The following is an 18476-nucleotide window of genomic DNA, read 5'->3' as shown; positions in this document are numbered from 1 at the left end:
TTACTGGTCACGGTTGTATAAATGCTAAACTCGTCGCAATCGGCATCACAGAGGACCCAACATGTACCTGCGGGGGGCTTGAGAGCTGGCGTCACCTTGTCTATGACTGCCAGCTATATGAGGATCTTCGTTGTATCTTCATTACGAAGATCAGATATATTCCAAAGGATCAAGAATCTCGCCTCTTAGACACCCAGGATGAATACAGTGCTTTCTTTTGCCAAGGGTCTCTTCACAAGACGAAGAACCCTCCTGGCACAACAAAGGCAGACTTGAACAAGACGATCCACAATAGAGTAAGATATATCCACCGAACCAAGATGCCCATTAGTAAAACAGAACATTTAATAACAGAACTGTAACAATTCTTGACCGCCTCCAGACAAACTTCTGAAAGCTACAACCACTAATTTGGACTTTACCAACTGGAATGACAACACCAAAGGCCTTTTGGCAACCTTCACCAGTGCTCCCTTGCACGGTGCCTTCTTTACCACTTCCCGGGGGGAACAGTTGCTGCTCCCCCCTCCTTGCCTCCCCACTTTTCCTTCTGGTGGGACATGGGCCTGTCTCACTGATAACCCCTACAGAGTCGTTATTTTTTTATTTTTTTTTATTTTTATTTATTTTTTTTTATTTCTTTATTTTTTTTTATTTCTTTATTTTTTTTTTTAGGCCCTTGCTATTGAAATCCCAGGAAATTAGGTGGCAGGGCATGCCAGAGTTCAAATTATCTGCTGGTGTACCTCGTCTGCCTCCACGGGGCGAAGGTTGGGTTCCATTAAGGGCTCAGTGGCTAAATGACCAGATGAACAACGGTACAACACTACGCTGTATGCAATATCCATACACTTTTAAATCTCTGACATTTAGTGTACTGTATCACACGACAATGTAAACTCGCGGTGATGGGAGAAATTCCTGGTACTGTTTGACCCTCAACACACTGAACACTTGCCACTGAAATCTTCGGAAATTAGGCGGCAGAACCTGCCATAGTACTTAAAAAATCTACTGGGTGCTTCTCCTGCCTCCTCGTGGCAAAGTGTGGACAACGGTGGGTCCCACTAGAGGCGCAACAGGTAAATGGTCAGAAGACCAACAGAACATAACAGTACACGACATTCCACTCCCCACAGACTTTTAAATCTCTCGCCTCCACAGAATACTGTGATACATACACAAACAGAGTACATAACGCGGAGATGGGGGAACCCCTCGTGCCGTCAGACAGTTTCCACCCGATGTGGGGAGGACGGTGACGATACCACTGTGCTACACACGCATAGTTCAAGAATAGTACTTCTTGCAGACAGAATACATGTAGTCCCACTTCACTCAGCACCCTGCAAACAGTTGCTTTAGGAACTACAAAGAGTGCAGATATTCGCCGAGTGCTTATTCCAGGACCGTGTTGTACTGCTATTATTTTGAACTTTTTGATTACCTTTCTGTTCAAATGAAGAAGAGGATCTGGTTTCGTAGACATCGGTATATATTAATAAAAATATGCCGACTGGGTAAAATACGATCAGTCGATCACCATCGATGTTCCTTAACAGCAGCGCTCTGGTTACTGTCACAACAACCATAAATAAATGGATGTTATTGTGCTACATGTTTGAAAACGTAGCGCCTATCATTTCGCAAAAAGCATGTAGTTAAACATGGTCGAACCAATAACACAACTGAATACTGCTTACAACTTTTGAGAACTTCCAAGAACTATACTACGTAACTAGGCTATGATACGTTCTCGTCCAGGCAGCGCTGCATTTACTAGCTGCCAAATTTTGTAATGACCATATATCTTCACTGGCTATGAACTGTTTTGTTTAAAATCATTCAAAGAATTAACCCTCTGAAGTTTAGCAGGTTCCTCCTGGGAAACCCTGTATACAGTATAGGGCCTAAAGCTGAGGTAGTATCTAGATTTTTAAAATGGCGAATACTCCACTAGAATTCCTCCTGTCCCCTACAGGTACCGAACCTCAGCCTTTTTTTTAAAAAATTGGGAAAGCAATGCAGCACACCAACCGCGTTTCCATGAAGCCCATAGATGTGAAAAATTGAATAAGAACAGAGCATAAAATTGCATCACAGGTTTGCTATTTGTTTGTTTGTTTTTGTGCTAAGACATCGGTGCGGTGCTTTGTATTTCTAAATTTCGTATATTCTAAGACAACGCATTAACTCTTCAAGGCGACCAAGGCCATGAGAAATCAGTGCGTTTTGTCTGTAAATTGCGTGTGTTCTGTGATAGCTCCGTCTGTTTTTCGGGATGAAACACCTGAAGTTCTGAGATAGGGGGAGAAGAACTATGCAACCCTCTCTCGAGAACCATACACTCTGTGACCATATGTAAAAAAAGCCCATAATTCGAGTCAAACAATTGCCTCTCTTTATTTTATTTAAACGGTTGGTTAATGAAGATGAAAAATTGATAGGTTCACAATGACATCCATCGCCGTTATCATAATGGCTTCAATCAGCATCTTTCCACAATTGTCCACAATAAATAAGTTTAAATAAATTCTTACAGCTGAATTTGCATGATAAATACAGTAGTACACTTTGTTGATTCGGTGGACGGTTTGTCCACATATAACGTAAAAAAAAAATAAATAAATTATTCAATCTCCTCATGAATAAAATGATGGTTTCACTTGATTGCGCATTTTCTTATGGCATTTCATTATAAAATTGCTTTATTATAATAGCGTAATGACGCAAATGAAGATAAACATTGCTATTCATTACTACAATTGTATGCACTAGATGGCAGTACCTGCAACGCCTAACGACTTAGCTGTATTGGGCGTCGATGAAAAATTTAGACATGTCGGAAGTGTGTACAACTAATTACATATTTCTCCAAAAGATGGCATTTGTTGAAATACACCTCAGCAAATATACAAAGTCCTTCCTGTTCTTTCAAAGTTTGCGTCTGTCAACAGGTAGTTGTTTCAAAGTGTTTATTTCGTGGTGGGCGTAATGGCTTCTCAAAGTGAAATAAAAAAGTGCTTCATTCTATATCATGCTTTAACATCATATTATTCAAGAAGAGTAGTGTTTGCACTGAAGTTGAAAGGAATTCCATTTGAATCCCGACTAGTAGATATCGAAAAAGGCGAACAGTGCGAACCTTGGTATATGAAGTTAAACCCATTAGGTAAGGTGCCGCTGCTAATAGACGAAAATAAAATAATCGCAGAATCACTAGCTATTATAAAATATTTGGATCAAAACTGCACTACTAGCGGTTATGATGGTCTAAATTTAATTCCAGAAAATAATTCGAAAGAAAAAGAACTGTATATAAAGATGGAAAGTCTGCTAGAAAATGCGCCAATTGGTGTTATTACTTTCGGTTGTATTTTGCATCCTGAATTAACTGTTGGCATGAAATTAACAGAAGAAGAAAGAAAAAATCGCAACGACAGATTTCCTAATTTATTCAAAATACTTGATGAACATGCTGTTAAATACCCAGAATTGGGTGAACAGTTCTTGGTTAAAAAAGAAAGCCTTACGAGTTATTATAATAAATGCAAAGATCCAGATCAAGTGATGAAAGCTATTAACGAATTGGAACACGTTTTAGACCACCTAGAACACCAATTAGGGCTATCGATTCGTGATGATGAAAAGGGAGAAAATTGGCTACTTGGCAAAACTTTTACAGCGGTGGACATATGTTTAACTGTGCTCTTGCAACGATTAGATGCAATTGGCCTCTGGGAGCAATATTTTGGCTTGGGTAAACGATCTCACTTGGCTCACTATTATCAGAGAGTCCAACAAAAAGAAGCCTTCGCAGACACTTTTGGGAAATGACTAATTTATTGTAATAAAATGCAATTTAATAGTGGGAAAGAGCTAGACATTAAAAAACTAAAACTATAGAAACAATTTTTAGCTATGCTATATTACAATTGGTAATCGTTTGGTAAGATTGGTAATCGTCTGTATAATTTCTAGGTTTCAAAAAATTATCGTTGATCTGTTATACATTTTTGGGAAAAGATGAATTATGGAAAGTGAGGAATTTTAGATCAATTACAATTTACTGGATAATTAATAAAAATAAAAGCTTAACTACATTTATTATATGGAAAATGTATTAATTTCTAGAAAAATTATTAATAAACAATTCATAAAAAATTTGCTTTAAAAGGGAAAGTACTAATTTATCAGAAAAATTCTCACAAACAAATTTAAATAACTAATACAATTTTAATACATTTATCGATCATAATGAAGCTTTTATTTATTTGAAGTATTTAATCTTATTGGCCATAGTTGTCACCTGATCTAATGGAAGGGGGGATAATTTTATTCGCACAAGATTATATACAAACAAGAAAAATAGTAGTTGAAATGAAAAAACATAAATAAAAAAATAGATATCAGAATATCCAGCAGCATATTTAAATGAGACCTTTATGATTTTATATTTCACATAAGCAATGTTTTTGTTCACATAAGCAAATTGGACAACACATTTATAACAGACAGAAACTTATCAAGGTGAGTATAATAGAAAGACCTTTTAATTTATTAAAATGGTTTCCTAATAATGAATTGTAGTAAATAAATCTAAACATATTGCACATTAATAACGAAAATCATTAAATCATTAACTATGGTACTTTTAATTTCACATTCTCATAAATGTATGGGTAATTTCTACAGAATAATCTCTACGCCCCCTCACTGCATAAATGCCTTCATTCCCCATCTTGTGAGTATGGGCTTGGCACATCCAGGGTCCTGAGCTGGATATCATCATTCTTCTCTTCTCTTCTCTTCTCTTCTCTTTTTTTGGGGATTCCCTCCTACTTTCTCTCTCTCTCTCTCTCTCTCTCTCTCTCTCTCTCTCTCTCTCTCTCTCTCTCTCTCTCTCTCTGGGTACTTAAATTTTTTTTTTCTTTTTTATTTATTTTTTTTATTTTTTGGCTGGTGCAGAATAAGCCTCAAGCTTCCTTGCACCATATATATATATATATATATATATATATTTTTTTTTTATGAAAAACCCCAAACACGAAAGGTATCAAAACCAATAGTACTTAGTACCGTGCATGGGTTGAAGGAGAAGTATGGGGGGAGGGGGATGCCGGAAACTTTTCTCTAGAGACTAAACATGGGTTTCACCACTTCAAGCCTCCAATAAGCAAAGTGGTGGTATTTCACCGGTTGATGAAAGTCATCTACCACCTACAATAGCTAATAATAATAATAATAATAATAATAATAATAATAATAAATGATATTTAATAATACATACTTTGATTGTTCGCAGCTGTTGCAAAAAAAAAAAAGAAAAAAGCTTTATTTATAAAACAGCATTTGACAGTTACGTTCCCTCAAAGTAATCCCTGACTTCCTATATAACTCGATCTTAAAACATTCGTGAAGTTTCTAATACAATAGCATCAAACTAGTTTTGCTGAAGTAGCGAAGCGATTTGCGGTTTGTTCGCAATTGTCTCTTGTTATCAAAAAGCGTTGAACCTCAGGATGGCTCCATCTTGTGGAATATATTAAAATCACAAAAATTGCGTCCGAAGATGGGCAGAGATCAATCTCCCTTTATCACCCATGTTACGATAAGATCACAATGTGTGCACTGAAAAAAAAATAAAAATGCAGCCTTTCTTTTCTTGGGGAAGAAGAAAAAAAAAATAAAAATGCAGCCTTTCTTTTCTTGGGGAAGAAGAAAAAAAAAATACTGGATAATCTATTAAATTGTAACAGATAAAATAAAGTCCACAGAAGTTCGCAAACTTTTATACCTTGAGCACCCTTAACATTTTTCAAAAATTTCACGTACCCTCAAGTTTCAGAACAAGTGCAAACAAAGAGATCTGATATAAAATTTGCTATGAATAGGCATACTTTTATGAATTAATATTTACTTCAATACATTTAATCTCAAAGGAATAAAATACGAATAACAGAACTAAATAAAAAACGCTCCGTACCTGGTAGTTTGTCTATATTTCGTGAAAAAAAGTGCTTCATGAAAACAACAAGCGCACCCCCCCCCCAAAAAAAAAAATAAGTGTCCCCTACTCGGCGAACAGCCTCTTCTATCGAATGTCATGATTGTCTTGTAAGTTAAAATATTTCAACTATAGCTAAGGAAGCAATAAAAATATACCAATGGCATTTGAATCAAGGATTGGTAAAAAAAAAATTACAGCACACCCTTAACCACAAATGATCATGTTCAATACAGGTTGTTTGTTTCTTTTTTTTTTTTTTTTTTTTTTTAACCCTTGCGATAAGCAAAGGTATACTATGCATATATATTTTAATTAAAATATAATTATATTTTTTAAAAATATAACAAAAACAATGAAAGTGGCTTGAAGGATAAGGATGTTTTTATTATTTCAATTCTTTTGCTCTAAAAATATTCCCACTCTCAAGAGAGAGAGAGAGAACTAAACTGAATTTTCATAAGCGAATAATAAAGATAATTATTATTATTATTTCTCCCTGATTGGGGTTCCACCACGTGACGGGTACTGATACCAAGTGCATAGGCTGATTGTGTGTTGGGCGAAGAACTCTCTGCCTATCCTACAGGTGTTCAAGGATTGCGACTTTCAGGAGTTCCTTTTATGTTCTCTGGGAGACCTATTGCTGCTAGGCTGTTATGTAGGGTCTTTGGCACCATAACGGTGGTTGACACGATGATCGGTATTGTCGTTACTTGTTGGATATGCCACACCTCTTTGATCTCCTGTCTTAGGTCCGTGTACTTCCTGATCTTTTCCTCGTAGGTTTTCTGGAGGTTGCCAATGTTGGGCACCGCTATGTCAATCAGATAGGTAGCCTTTTCCTTCTTGTCGACAAGGGTTATGTCCAGTCTGTTGTTCGCGATTGTCTTGTGACTCTTGTTCGTTATTATGGCGTGGTCCAAGTACAGCTTGTGGGTTGGGGTTTCTAGTGCGATCGGGTTCGTACTTGTAATACGGTACACTTTCTTTGATAAACTAGTATTTCCTCACTAGCTTCTGATGCATTATCCTGATTTCCTGGTCGTGTCTACAAGTGTACTCCGTCTGGGTGATCACCTTATATCCTGCGGTGATGTGTTGGATCATTTCTGAGGCCAGGTGGCATCGTCGACATATGTCATCTGACACTCCGGACTCCTTGGCGATGCATTTTCTATAGTTCCTGGTGTTGATTACCTGGTCTTGGAGACCTCATGGACAGAACAGTTGGTAGGACCGCCGTCCTCCCCACACCATGTAAAAAAAACACTTGAGTTCCAGTCTCGTCGATGACGGGAGGAATTTTTACGAGCCTTTTCCACAACGTGGCTGAATTGATCAGTCTCAGGGGTGGGTAACATGGTTTTTACTCCTAATAAAACAGAAAATCTACCTCAGAACACATGCAATTTACAGACAATATACACGGAGCAATATTACCTTAGTCGCTGATGCTCCTAAAACCCTACAACAACAACAACCTGGTCTTGGATGGCAAGCATGAATCCTTCAGTCTCGGAGAAGAACGTCTCGCTCGTGAGCCATGCATTGGAAGCCACTTTATCTATGTGGATTTGATGAAGATCATCGTAGCGTCTTCTTTGCCATCTTTCTAGCTTCGTTTGTTTTGTTCCGGCTGGGTGGTGGGGAAAGGCTCCTCGCCTAAGTTGAGTGGGTATACCACTTATCTATCTTCCTTATGGCCTGGTGGAGTGGTGCTGTGTTGTTCTCGAAGTAATCCTTCAGGTTAACTATCGCTGTTTTCTGTTGCTCTATCAGGTCCCTTCCTCCCTCTTTCCGAGCTATTGTTAGTCTCTCCACTGCTGACTGGGTGGTTTTAGCGGCTCTTGGTCATCATTGTCCTTGTCTTTCGCATGATATCCTCTAGCTCGGTGTTAGTCCAATCTATGATCCCAAAGGAGTATGTTAATACTGGAGCTGCATAGGTGTTTATGGCTTTAACTGTGTTCCCTCCGTTCAATTTTGCTTTCCGCAGGCTTCTGAGTTTCTGATGATATATTTCGGTCAGACACTTCTTGATTTCCTTGTGCTCTAACTGCTGAGCCTGTATCATCATCCCTAGGTATTTGTAGGTCTCTGCTTCTGTCTTAGCTTCGATCTCTTTACCAGTCAGCAGCTAGTAGTTTCGGCCGACTAATTTTCCGTGGTGCAGTGTGTGGTTCTTACATTTGTCTAGACCAAATTCCATCCTGATGTCATAGCTGAATTCTTTGGTGATCTGGAGTAGTTGCTGGAGTTAATTCTCGGTTGCCGCGTACAGCTTGATGTCTTCCATGTATATCAGGTGGATGAGGGTGTATAGGTTCTTTCTTCCTGCTTTGAGGTTATATCCATACTTGCTGCTGTTAAGCATGGTGCATATCGAGTTGAGTGCTAGACAGAACCACAATGGGCTCAGAGCATCTCCCTGAAAGATTCCTCTTCTGATGGGAATTGGTCTGGTTGTGATGTTCTTGACATTAATGGTAGTACTCCATTTTGCCATTGTTGCTCCTAGGAAGTGTGTCACTATTGGATTGAACTTGTAGATCTCCAGGGTCTCTATTAGCCAGATATGAGGCACGGAGTCGAAGGCCTTGCAATAATCGATGTAGGCCGTGTATAGGTTGCGGTGCTTCTTGTAGGCTTGCTCCATAACTGCGGCATCTATGGTTAATTTCTCCTTGCATCCTTTGCTCCTCTGCTTGCATCCTATCTGCTGGTCGGCAATTATGTTCTGACTCTCTAAGTGGTCTGATATCTTCTTGGTTATGCAGCTGGTCAGGATCTTGTACATCGTTGGGAGGCAGGTGATTGACCTGTATTTCGCCAGGTTTCTTGTATATTCGTCTTTATGTTTCAGATATATGACTCCTTCATTGAGAAACTTCGGGATTGTCTCCGGGTGCCTTTTCATTCGAGTGAACTGCTCTGCTAGGTGCTTGTGTGTGTGCAAGTGAGTCTCTTGTACCAGTAGTTGTGGTTATCAATTCCTGGGGTTCGCCAGTTGTGGGCGTTCCTGATCGACTGTTTTACTTCTTCTTCTCGAATCTTCCACTCTCTCATCTCTTGTACGTCCTTGGTTTTCTTCCGTTCTACTTCTATCCAGGGGGCTCGGCTGTTATGTCTTACTTCACTGCTCCAGATATTTCCCCAGAACTCCATGATCGTCTTCTTCTCGGGTGGTCCGTTTCCTGCTTTCTCATCTTCTCCCAGTTTCCTGGAGAAGGCTCTTTGGTCCTCATCGAAGATTCGGTTATTTATTTTCCTCTGGGAGCTCTCTTTGTATCGGCGTAGTCTCTTGCTGAGTGCGAGGAGGTTCTGCTTCAGTGTGTCCAAGTATTCTCCTATTCTCTGATTTATGGTTTCATGTTTGCTGTGGACGCTGTCTCTCTTGAGGATGCTCTTCACCTTTCCAATCAATTTCTTATTTCTATTACCCTGATGGTACTGAGTCAAATGACCTATCTTGACTCTTAATTCTTCTATCCTCTGCTGAAGTTTTCTTTCCCAAGCTGGCGGTTCCTTCTGTTTTCTTCTTCTACTGCTGGTCTCTCGTTTCTTTTCCATTAATCCTAGTGGCTGCTACGGCAGCACGGTATACGGCTGTGTGGATAGCCTCCAGCGTTGCACCACTGTTGTCAAGGTAAGTAAAAAAAAAAGTGTAGCCATTATCAACCCACTGCAGAATGGAAGCCTCCTCAACAATTCATGCTGAGGGAAATGGACCATAATCTGCCACGCTGGTCCAGTGCGGGTTGGCAGATCAACCGTATTCAGCAGTCAGGGGCTTGAACCCCGGTCTACTCAAAGAGCGTGTGCTACTGCACTCCCGCTCCTGCCCACTCGGTTGTCAAGGTAATGTGGTATTATTTGCCGATTGAGGTGGTCTGTTACTCTCCACAGGATTTTATTTGGCCTCTGCTTAGGTATCACTTAGCTATTATTATTATTATTATTATTATTATTATTATTATTATTATAAAGGTAATATAAATACCTAAGGTAATAAATTATAAATATCTGAAAATTAACAGTTATTTATTTTTGAACATGCAATTTATTTAGATATTGTATGGTACTATTATTTGTATAATTAAAGTTTTGTTTTAAAACTATAATCAATATTTGCAGTATATTTTCGTGCTGTATAAGTTTTAGGTAAAGCATACTCTACTTTTAACTAATTAGAATACAGAAGTACATTTATAACTCGTCGTAATATATTATTTATTTTAAACTAAGAAAACCATGATGCAAACTAATAAAAGTCTGAAATTCTCACAACAAAACCAAGGGTGGACTTTGCACAAGTTGATACATAGTAGTAACAGCATTTTGTTGTATAATTAACATGTCCAAACAGGTGTACTACGTTGTCAGCTGTATTTCTATAACCGTTACTCTCGTATACGTTTGTCTCTCTGTTTGGGAATTCAGTCGTCTGTGAATCTATGATATTACTGCGAATGAATCATATTGAGTCATTGGCCGCATATTTTTTTACAAATCAATAAAGAAACCTGCAGTTGAACGGTCGTATACTCTCTACGAATCGCTGTTATGGAGTAAATAAATACATACAGGGTGATTTTTTATTCATCAAACTATTTTTTTACAAATCAATAAAGAAACCTGCAGTTGAACGGTCGTATACTCTCTACGAATCGCTGTTATGGAGTAAATAAATACATACAGGGTGATTTTTTATTCATCAAACTATTTCTTTTCTTTGCAATATTGGAAGCTTCAAATTTTTTGTACCAACAAAATCATTACTCTGTAGAGAAAGGTTTGGTATCTCCACATGATGTGAAAAAAATGGCGGTGTACAGCACTGAGCAAAAAGTATTTATTGTTATGAAATACTATAGAAGTGAGAATTCCACAAACCCTTAGGAGTGCGTTATGGACTAACAAACCAAACAGTGTTGAGGTTATAAATGAATAATAAATAAATTTTCTGTTTATAATCCAGGGCGACCACTCAGCTAGAGGAGCTCACAAGGTAGAATACAAGAAACAGCATCGTATTTATAAGTCACACAGACTTGAACCATTGTCACTCAACGCACGTGTACTTATATGCGTCCTGGTGCCTGACCACTCGGCTACAGCGGCCTGATTAGTGGTTCAGGTTTGGAAGAACAAACACTATTGTAGACGAAAGGAAAGATCATGCACGCCGACCGCCATTAAGAACGCCAAAGAGCGTTTGATGAAGCTCAGGAAATCTTTCTGCGAAGCCCAAGGTTTTCATAAAATTTCACAACAAATGAGGTTGTCTTATCGCACAGTAAGGAAGATTTTTTGAAGTGATTTATTTACATATCCTTACGAAATTCAGCTCAGCCAGCTACTAATACTAAATGCAAAAGAACGGAGTGTTCGGTTTGCCACGGAATTCAGTGCACTCCTGGAGCCATAACCTCACCTTACAAACAAAGTTTGATTTTCTGACGACGCGCACTTTCATTTAGATGAGTATGAAAATAAACAAAATGCAAGATTTGGGGCTCTGAGAATCCACGTTATTATTATTATTATTATTATTATTATTATTATTATTATTAGCCATATGGTGCAAGGAAGCCTGAGGCTTATACTGCACCAGCCAAAAAAAATTAATTTACCCTAGGACCCAGAGAGAGAGAGGAAATCACCATGAAAGAGAAGAATGATGATATCCAGCTCAGGACCCTGGGTGTGCCAAGCCCATACTCACCAGATGTGAGCCCCTGAGGTAAATTCTTGACAATCGATTACATGCACTGGGCACTCTCTATATTTTGAATTTTTTAGCATCATTTGTCGATGGAAACACCCACATGAAATGTCGTCAGTATCATTAGGCACAATTTTGTGTTTTTTTTTTTTTTTTGTATGGCTTTGGCATTGACGCGGATGACAACTGGTTTCAACAGAGCAGTGCGAAGCTCCATACTGTAGGGCTGGAAAAGCACCGGTTGGCTTAATGTTGTCACCTCATAGGTTAATTCTAAGAGATTTTTTCTAGGTTAAAAAAAATGGAAATGAATAGATTAGAAAAACGCCATATGTGAAAAATGAAACTTGTATTTATTTATTAAAAAACATTGTATAATGAATACTTAACTTTATGACTACAATATTTTAAAAGTAATAATCTAGAACTAATAATAAAATAATAATGAAAAAAAAGGGGGGTTTTTTCATTATTATTTAAAGTGTTAATAAAAGTTACTTTAAAAAACATTAAACCTGGATTCGTATTTTTAATTTCTCTAAAGAGTCTCCAAAAGATATGGGCGTGATACCAGAAGCGTGGGAATCTTTACCGAATATTAAGAATGGTGGGCACTGTGATCATTGCCTTGACAGATACCTCGCTTATCTTCCAAACAAAGGCTATTAACCAGACTCTTCATATATTACTATATTACTACTATTTTATGAGACTGGTAAATTAACCAGTCTGATTAATCAGTAATAGTAGTAATTAAATAAGTAACATTAAAGAACAGTAGCAATAGTAATATACATACTTTATTTTCCATTTCGCTGTTAGTGTTTGGGGACAGGGCCACGTCAAGATTTTTAGCTTTTGGACAAATAAACAAGAAACTGCAGCCCATCCAAAAAAAAAAAAGAAATGTTCTACGGCAGGAGCAAGTAAATGAGCTTTAGCTCATTTTGAATCATCACAGTGCATAGAAATAAAAATAATACCTACATATAAAAGATAACCCAAACACTACCAAAGTTCTTGTAAGTATTACAAAGTTTTTTGTACATTAATATTAAACATTACACTTTTAAATATTGTATTTTTTTACTAATTTTTGTTCGTAAAAAGTAGACAGAAATCGATCTCGATATCTTGTTCATTTTTAAAGTAGCTCACACGGAGGAAAAGATTGCCAGCCCCCTGCTGTACAGTATTCATTTTGCCGCCGCCCTAGTACATAGTAAAATGGTTTCGATATTGCAGAGTTGATCTTCCAGCCCTGAGAGCAAGCACCTAAATGCGTCATTTCCATCTTAACATATTTCTATGAGGGAGGAGGCACTGAGGATGAGAAGATGAATTAAAATTCGTTTTACTCAATTTAGAACATTTACAATACAAACATGACTTACCACGAACAAAACAGAACAGTTAATCTTAAAAATACTAATATCAATAAAAAGTTTTAGTCAACACTAGTCTTCAGGTGCAGAAAAGTGATGTAACGTTACGTCAACTATATTTAAAGATGTAGATTTAAAGTAGCGTGATTATTGGAGTAATAAGGTTATGTAACCTTTTTTACTCAAATGAAAAAGGTTTATCTATATTACTGACTGCTTTTTGAGAGTTGGTAAGCCAAATCAGGACTTCCTACATAACAAAGGAGAGGTTGGTTGGTTATTTGGTTTTTAGGAGCATTAGCAACTAAGGCCATATTGCTCCGGGAATATGCGGTGGTCATTCCCTGACCTTTCCGCATCCTCCGTATTTGGTGGTGACGGGCTCGAACCCTGGTCTAATCAAGAAGCGTGTGCTATGCACTGCTGCTCCTTCCCACCTGGCTACGGAGGCGCCTAAGGGAGAGGCGAATGCTTCAACTAGTTCGCAGAATCTTCTGTTAGTAGCTTCTCATTTCATTTTTATTCTCTTTTACCCCACCAGCCAATGTGAAGTCCCCTGACATTCCTGCTGTGAAGGGTATATTATATACATCCTTTTGTACACAAAAAAGATTATATTTATTTATTTTGCAAATTTAAAAACCCTAGCTGCATAGGAGAATTGATAAGTACACCAAATATATGCGCCCTTTCGCCAGTACTTTCTGAAATATCCCTTTAAAATCAACGCAGCTTAGCGTAAAATGCGTGTCTGTAAATTTTTTTTTTCAGAAAGTTCATCATGACTGTAAAAGTAGAAGCAGCAGTCACTGACGAAGTGAACTACAAGAAAAGTGTCATAAAACATGTGAATGTACCATTTAGTTATAATTCCAATTTACTGCGCACCTAAAGAACTATTAAAAATAGGCATAAGCAACGAAATAAGTACGAGATCAGTAAAGAGAGAATGCATTTATATATGCATATCATCAGGAGCGCCCCTACTTCTCTTTGCATGAAAAATTAAACAAACATGCAAAGCATGAATAATACAAAAGGTAGTGATTTAGAATTAATTATATACATTCTTGAAAGTAATCATAATCCACGGTTAACAGACTTTCGTGATTGATCACCTAGCACGTTTTGAATTAGAATATACTGTAGTTATGGGCGAACTGGCAACCCTTTGTCTGGAGAAGAATATCTTGGCGACCTGCTGTCCTGTGCTTGTTTTCGTCCAATAACATCAGGCCTCGATTTTGCAATTGCCGATTTTATGTTTTTGTGATTGACTTTATCTGAGTTTCCATCAGTTCCAACGAAAATCGTGCTAGAGCAAGTTAATTTTTTCTTGAAATTATGTTTTAAGTTTCTTTCTATACCTTCAATATTGCGCTAATTTACCATGTTTTATCATTGTTAGAATATAAATGTCGACAGATCACATCGTTTTTAGAGATCTGATTACGTGCACAGTTTGCTAAATGTATACTGCATCATGAAAGCCATCACTCGATTAGTAATTTATAAAGAATACCGATGTCACATCGATAAACCAATGATCCCAAGGAGCTCATACCTTATCCATATTTATTCACAATTCACTCACAAAGTGAATTAGAACCCATTTCAAGTAATAAATAAATAAGTTCTTTATTGTAAGGTTCAGTACACGCAGGTACCACACCTCTACAATACCCTTCACGGCACAATGCCAGGGGTTAACAAGCGGCAGAGATAACCTCGCCGTAAGTATAAAGATTAAATTATAGGCGGATTATGTATATATAAATAAAAAAAAATTCTTATAGCAGATAATATTAACTTGGAAGGAAAACTAATACAATAAATAAATAACTAAAATAATACAAACTGCGATAACAAAAGATAGTTTCCTTGAGTTCGGTTTTCTGTGAGATTCTTGCCCAGCTGAAATCAGTTGGTAGTTGTGGAGACCGCGTGCAGATCTAAGATGAGCCGTCTATACTTTTTATCATCTATGATTTTAAACGAGTCGGCATCCAGGAATTGAGCTAGATGTAGCTACTGATAAGGAAGGAACCGTTCTTTAAAATGTAGCCTCGAAGGAAGAGCGAGAAGCTTGGGAGTAGAGCGGAGAGCTGGTTGAAGGCTCCACCAGCACACGGTGTCCCAAATGTTTGGCTCTGAGACTCTCCCAGCGATTATTTTTACGGTGAAGATGAGTCTTCTCTCATACATTAATTCTGAAAACCTCGTTAACTTCAGCGCTCTGGCCTTCGGTGTTGTGTGCTGCTGCTGTAGTGGGAGATGAGACACTTCCAGGTTTCCCACTTCAGGTTAACTTGCAGGTCAAATTTAGGTACTGCTGTACTTCTGATAAGGTTTTGTTCATGGTTACTGTGGTATCTTTTGCTTCATCGGTCGAGTCGTTCATCGGTCGGTTTGCTTCATCGTCACGTGTTTACAGAACTTAAACAAGTCACAAAACGGGGCATATAGAAACAACCGGTGGAAATATTAGGGTTAACTTCGCAAGGAGGTATTTCTTGTAATGGGTCTATAGAGTGATAAAACACAAATGATAATTAATCTCATTAATCATGTTGGTTGGTTGATTTGGGTATTTTACTGGAGCATCAGCTTCTATGGCTATAGAGCGCCATGGTAAACACACACACAGTGTGTGTGTGTGTGTGTGTGTGTGTGTGTGTGTGTGTGTGTGTGTGTGTGTGTGTGTGTGTGTGTGTGTGTGTGTGTGTGTTGTGAACAATCTGCAACAGAAGAGTGTGCTAGATTACCTAATATATATACAATTAGGATCCCTTACTGGAGATGACGCCCTAGCGGTAACACAGTCGGTAGAATCGTCGTCCTCTCCACACCGAGTGGAAAAGATCTGAGTTAGAATCCAGTCGATGACGTGGGAAACTTTTTAGGGGCTTTTTTCACAACGTGGCTAAGTTAGTCGGTTTCGAGCGTGGTAGCATGGTTTCTTTCTTTTGGAAACTCAAGTTTTTCGTCCAGAAAACAGAAAATCGACTCTGAACACACGCAATTTAGAAACACGTTATATATGGAGCAATACGGCCAAGTCGCTGATGCGTCTAAAATACTACAACAAGAGCTGAAGATTACGTTATTAGGCAAACTTTTCCTAACCTTATCCATAAGCACTCCTAATGTAGATGAACAATGAGTGCTTTCAAACGGATCAAAGAATTTCGCAGATCTACATTAACAGAAAATCATCTAAATGGTTGCACAGTGTTATTTATTGAAAGAAATTTAGTTAAAACTTTAGATTTTGGCGAACCTACCTAAACAATTAACGCAAACAAAAGAAATTTGATTCCTAAACAGGTTATGCACAAAGGTTTGCAGACATTAAGCTACCCCTTAAGACTTACTACTCCAGTGGAAATTTAATATCCTAGAAACAATTTTGTTATACGAGTAAAGCTTGTTACTTGAAGTTGCGCCGACCGGGCTAGCCGGGTGGGTAAAGTACATGCCTGGCAACCCAAAGGGCGCGGGTTCGAATCCCGCTTCGGACTTCGATCAAAGTACTGCAAAACCTTGGGAGGTGCGTTATGGCCACAGAAGCCGATGCGCCAACAACTCCCAAAAAAAAAAAAAACTTGTAGTTGCAGAAGGCGAGAGAAATGGATTTACAGTTTGCAACGTCACGTTGAATACAACAGAATTAGTTTAAATACTGATAAACTTCGATATACAGTTATAGAATTACTTTAAACGCTCAGCTTTAGTATTCCGTACAGGCAATTAGTAGATTTTTACTGTCAGTTTCTTTTCTTTTTTTTTTTTTTAATAAAATCAATTAGACTTTTGTAAGGAAAACGGTATTAGCTATCCATTAATTATAATCCGACACAAAGAGAATTTGAATGAACAAATGTACACTATCCTATCAAAATATTAGAGAATACAGTTAGTAGAAAATTAGTTCTCCTTAGCATTGATTCTACAAGGCGTGAGCAGCTAGTGGGACTATTAGTCGTCAATCATTGTCACACGCTGATGCATTTTTCCAGATAATACTAAGGGTTTTCGTTGTATTCGAATTCTGGGACAGTGGGATCCTCAGATTTGAAACTATCCTTACATAATCTGTCCCTGTAGGCATTAGTATTGTTGTCCTGGAACATTACATTGCCTTGTGAGTGCAATGGTTACGATTGCAGTCCTTCCATGTAGTGTGAACATCATTTACTTCTTTTCCCCTAATCTGCAAACTACTCCTGGGTTTCTGTTCCCTAAGTGCTGCTCCCCAATTACCGCTGCCATTTTTCGAACCATAATTGTAGTAATTCCAAACTTTTTGAAGCAGACTAGTCTCATCGTGACTTAAACGAGTCGTTTACCTTCGTGGTTTTATTAAGAGATAACTACAATTAAAAAACGCTCTTACTTCGTGATATTTACCCGTATAAAGAGCAGGTGTATTCCGGGACCTATCTATACCGATCCCTTTATCACATGAAAACTCCTCTAGGTGGTCAGGATGTCCAGGCAAATAAGAAAAGGAGAATATGTCATAAGAGAGTAAAGTCATTGGCCAATCAGGGGCCAATTACTCTCTTATGACGTCTTCGTTTTCAACTTTCCTAGACACCCTCTATCTCCTGTCCTTCAACCAACCCTAAACCACAGATGGACCTTTGCTGTTATCCCGACCTGCTTTAATTTATACAATAACATCTTAGAAGGAACTGTATTAAAAGCCTTACTATGAATCATATATATAATGTCAAAGTTGTTTCTTGCGTCCAAGTACTTTATAACCTCGTCGTAGCAATTAACCAGATTTCTCAAGCAAAATTTCTCCTTCATGAAACCATGATGAGATCCATTTAGGATACTATTCTTGTCGAGATGATTGATTCCGTGATCTTACCAACTACAGAAATCAAACTCGTTTGTCTATAATTGTCCATCACTTCTTTAGCTCCTTCCTTATGGACCCAGAAGATACTGGCGCTTCTCTAGAGTCTAGACTATAACGGCAATTAAATGCTAATGCAATTCTCTACACAATAATCGAAAACTAAAGCTTACACCGTCAAGAAGAGAGGAATTTTTTTTTTTTTTTTTCGATTATTTCACACCATGACCGAGTTAGTCGATGTCGGGTGTAGTTAACCCTCCCCTCGGCCGGAAATTTGGATTTTTCATCCAGCAAAACACGAACCGACTATGAAATACACGCAGGTTACATACACAATACAACGACGCCTCATAACCTTGGTTGCTTCGACACAAAAAATAAAAACAAAACAAACAAAAAACATTAACAATAAAGAAACGACCAGTTTTGCAACAACACTTTAGACACCAGTACTTTAAAATCACAATATATGATGCATTGAAT

General features: G+C 38.0%; 1 protein-coding gene across 1 annotated transcript; it reads left to right on the top strand.

Annotated features, from left to right (window-relative positions):
- Positions 1 to 2889: 2889 nt before the first annotated feature.
- Positions 2890 to 4039, top strand: LOC150082948 (ganglioside-induced differentiation-associated protein 1-like). Its single transcript, XM_090376929.1, has one exon. The coding sequence runs from the start codon at positions 2995 to 2997 to the stop codon at positions 3835 to 3837; it is 843 nt and encodes a 280-aa protein (XP_090233055.1). The 5' UTR covers positions 2890 to 2994; the 3' UTR covers positions 3838 to 4039.
- The last annotated feature ends 14437 nt before the right edge of the window (positions 4040 to 18476 follow it).

This window comes from Mastigoproctus giganteus, chromosome 7, assembly GCF_048544385.1.
Source record: "Mastigoproctus giganteus isolate SK-2022 chromosome 7, ASM4854438v1, whole genome shotgun sequence".
Classification (NCBI taxonomy): Eukaryota; Metazoa; Arthropoda; class Arachnida; order Uropygi; family Thelyphonidae; genus Mastigoproctus; species Mastigoproctus giganteus.
This window is presented reverse-complemented; position numbering and strand designations above follow the sequence as displayed.

What these genes read in the sequence shown, in the direction of transcription:
- LOC150082948 (XM_090376929.1), top strand. Translation starts at nt 2,995, where the DNA reads ATGGCTTCTCAAAGTGAAATAAAAAAGTGCTTCATTCTATATCATGCT.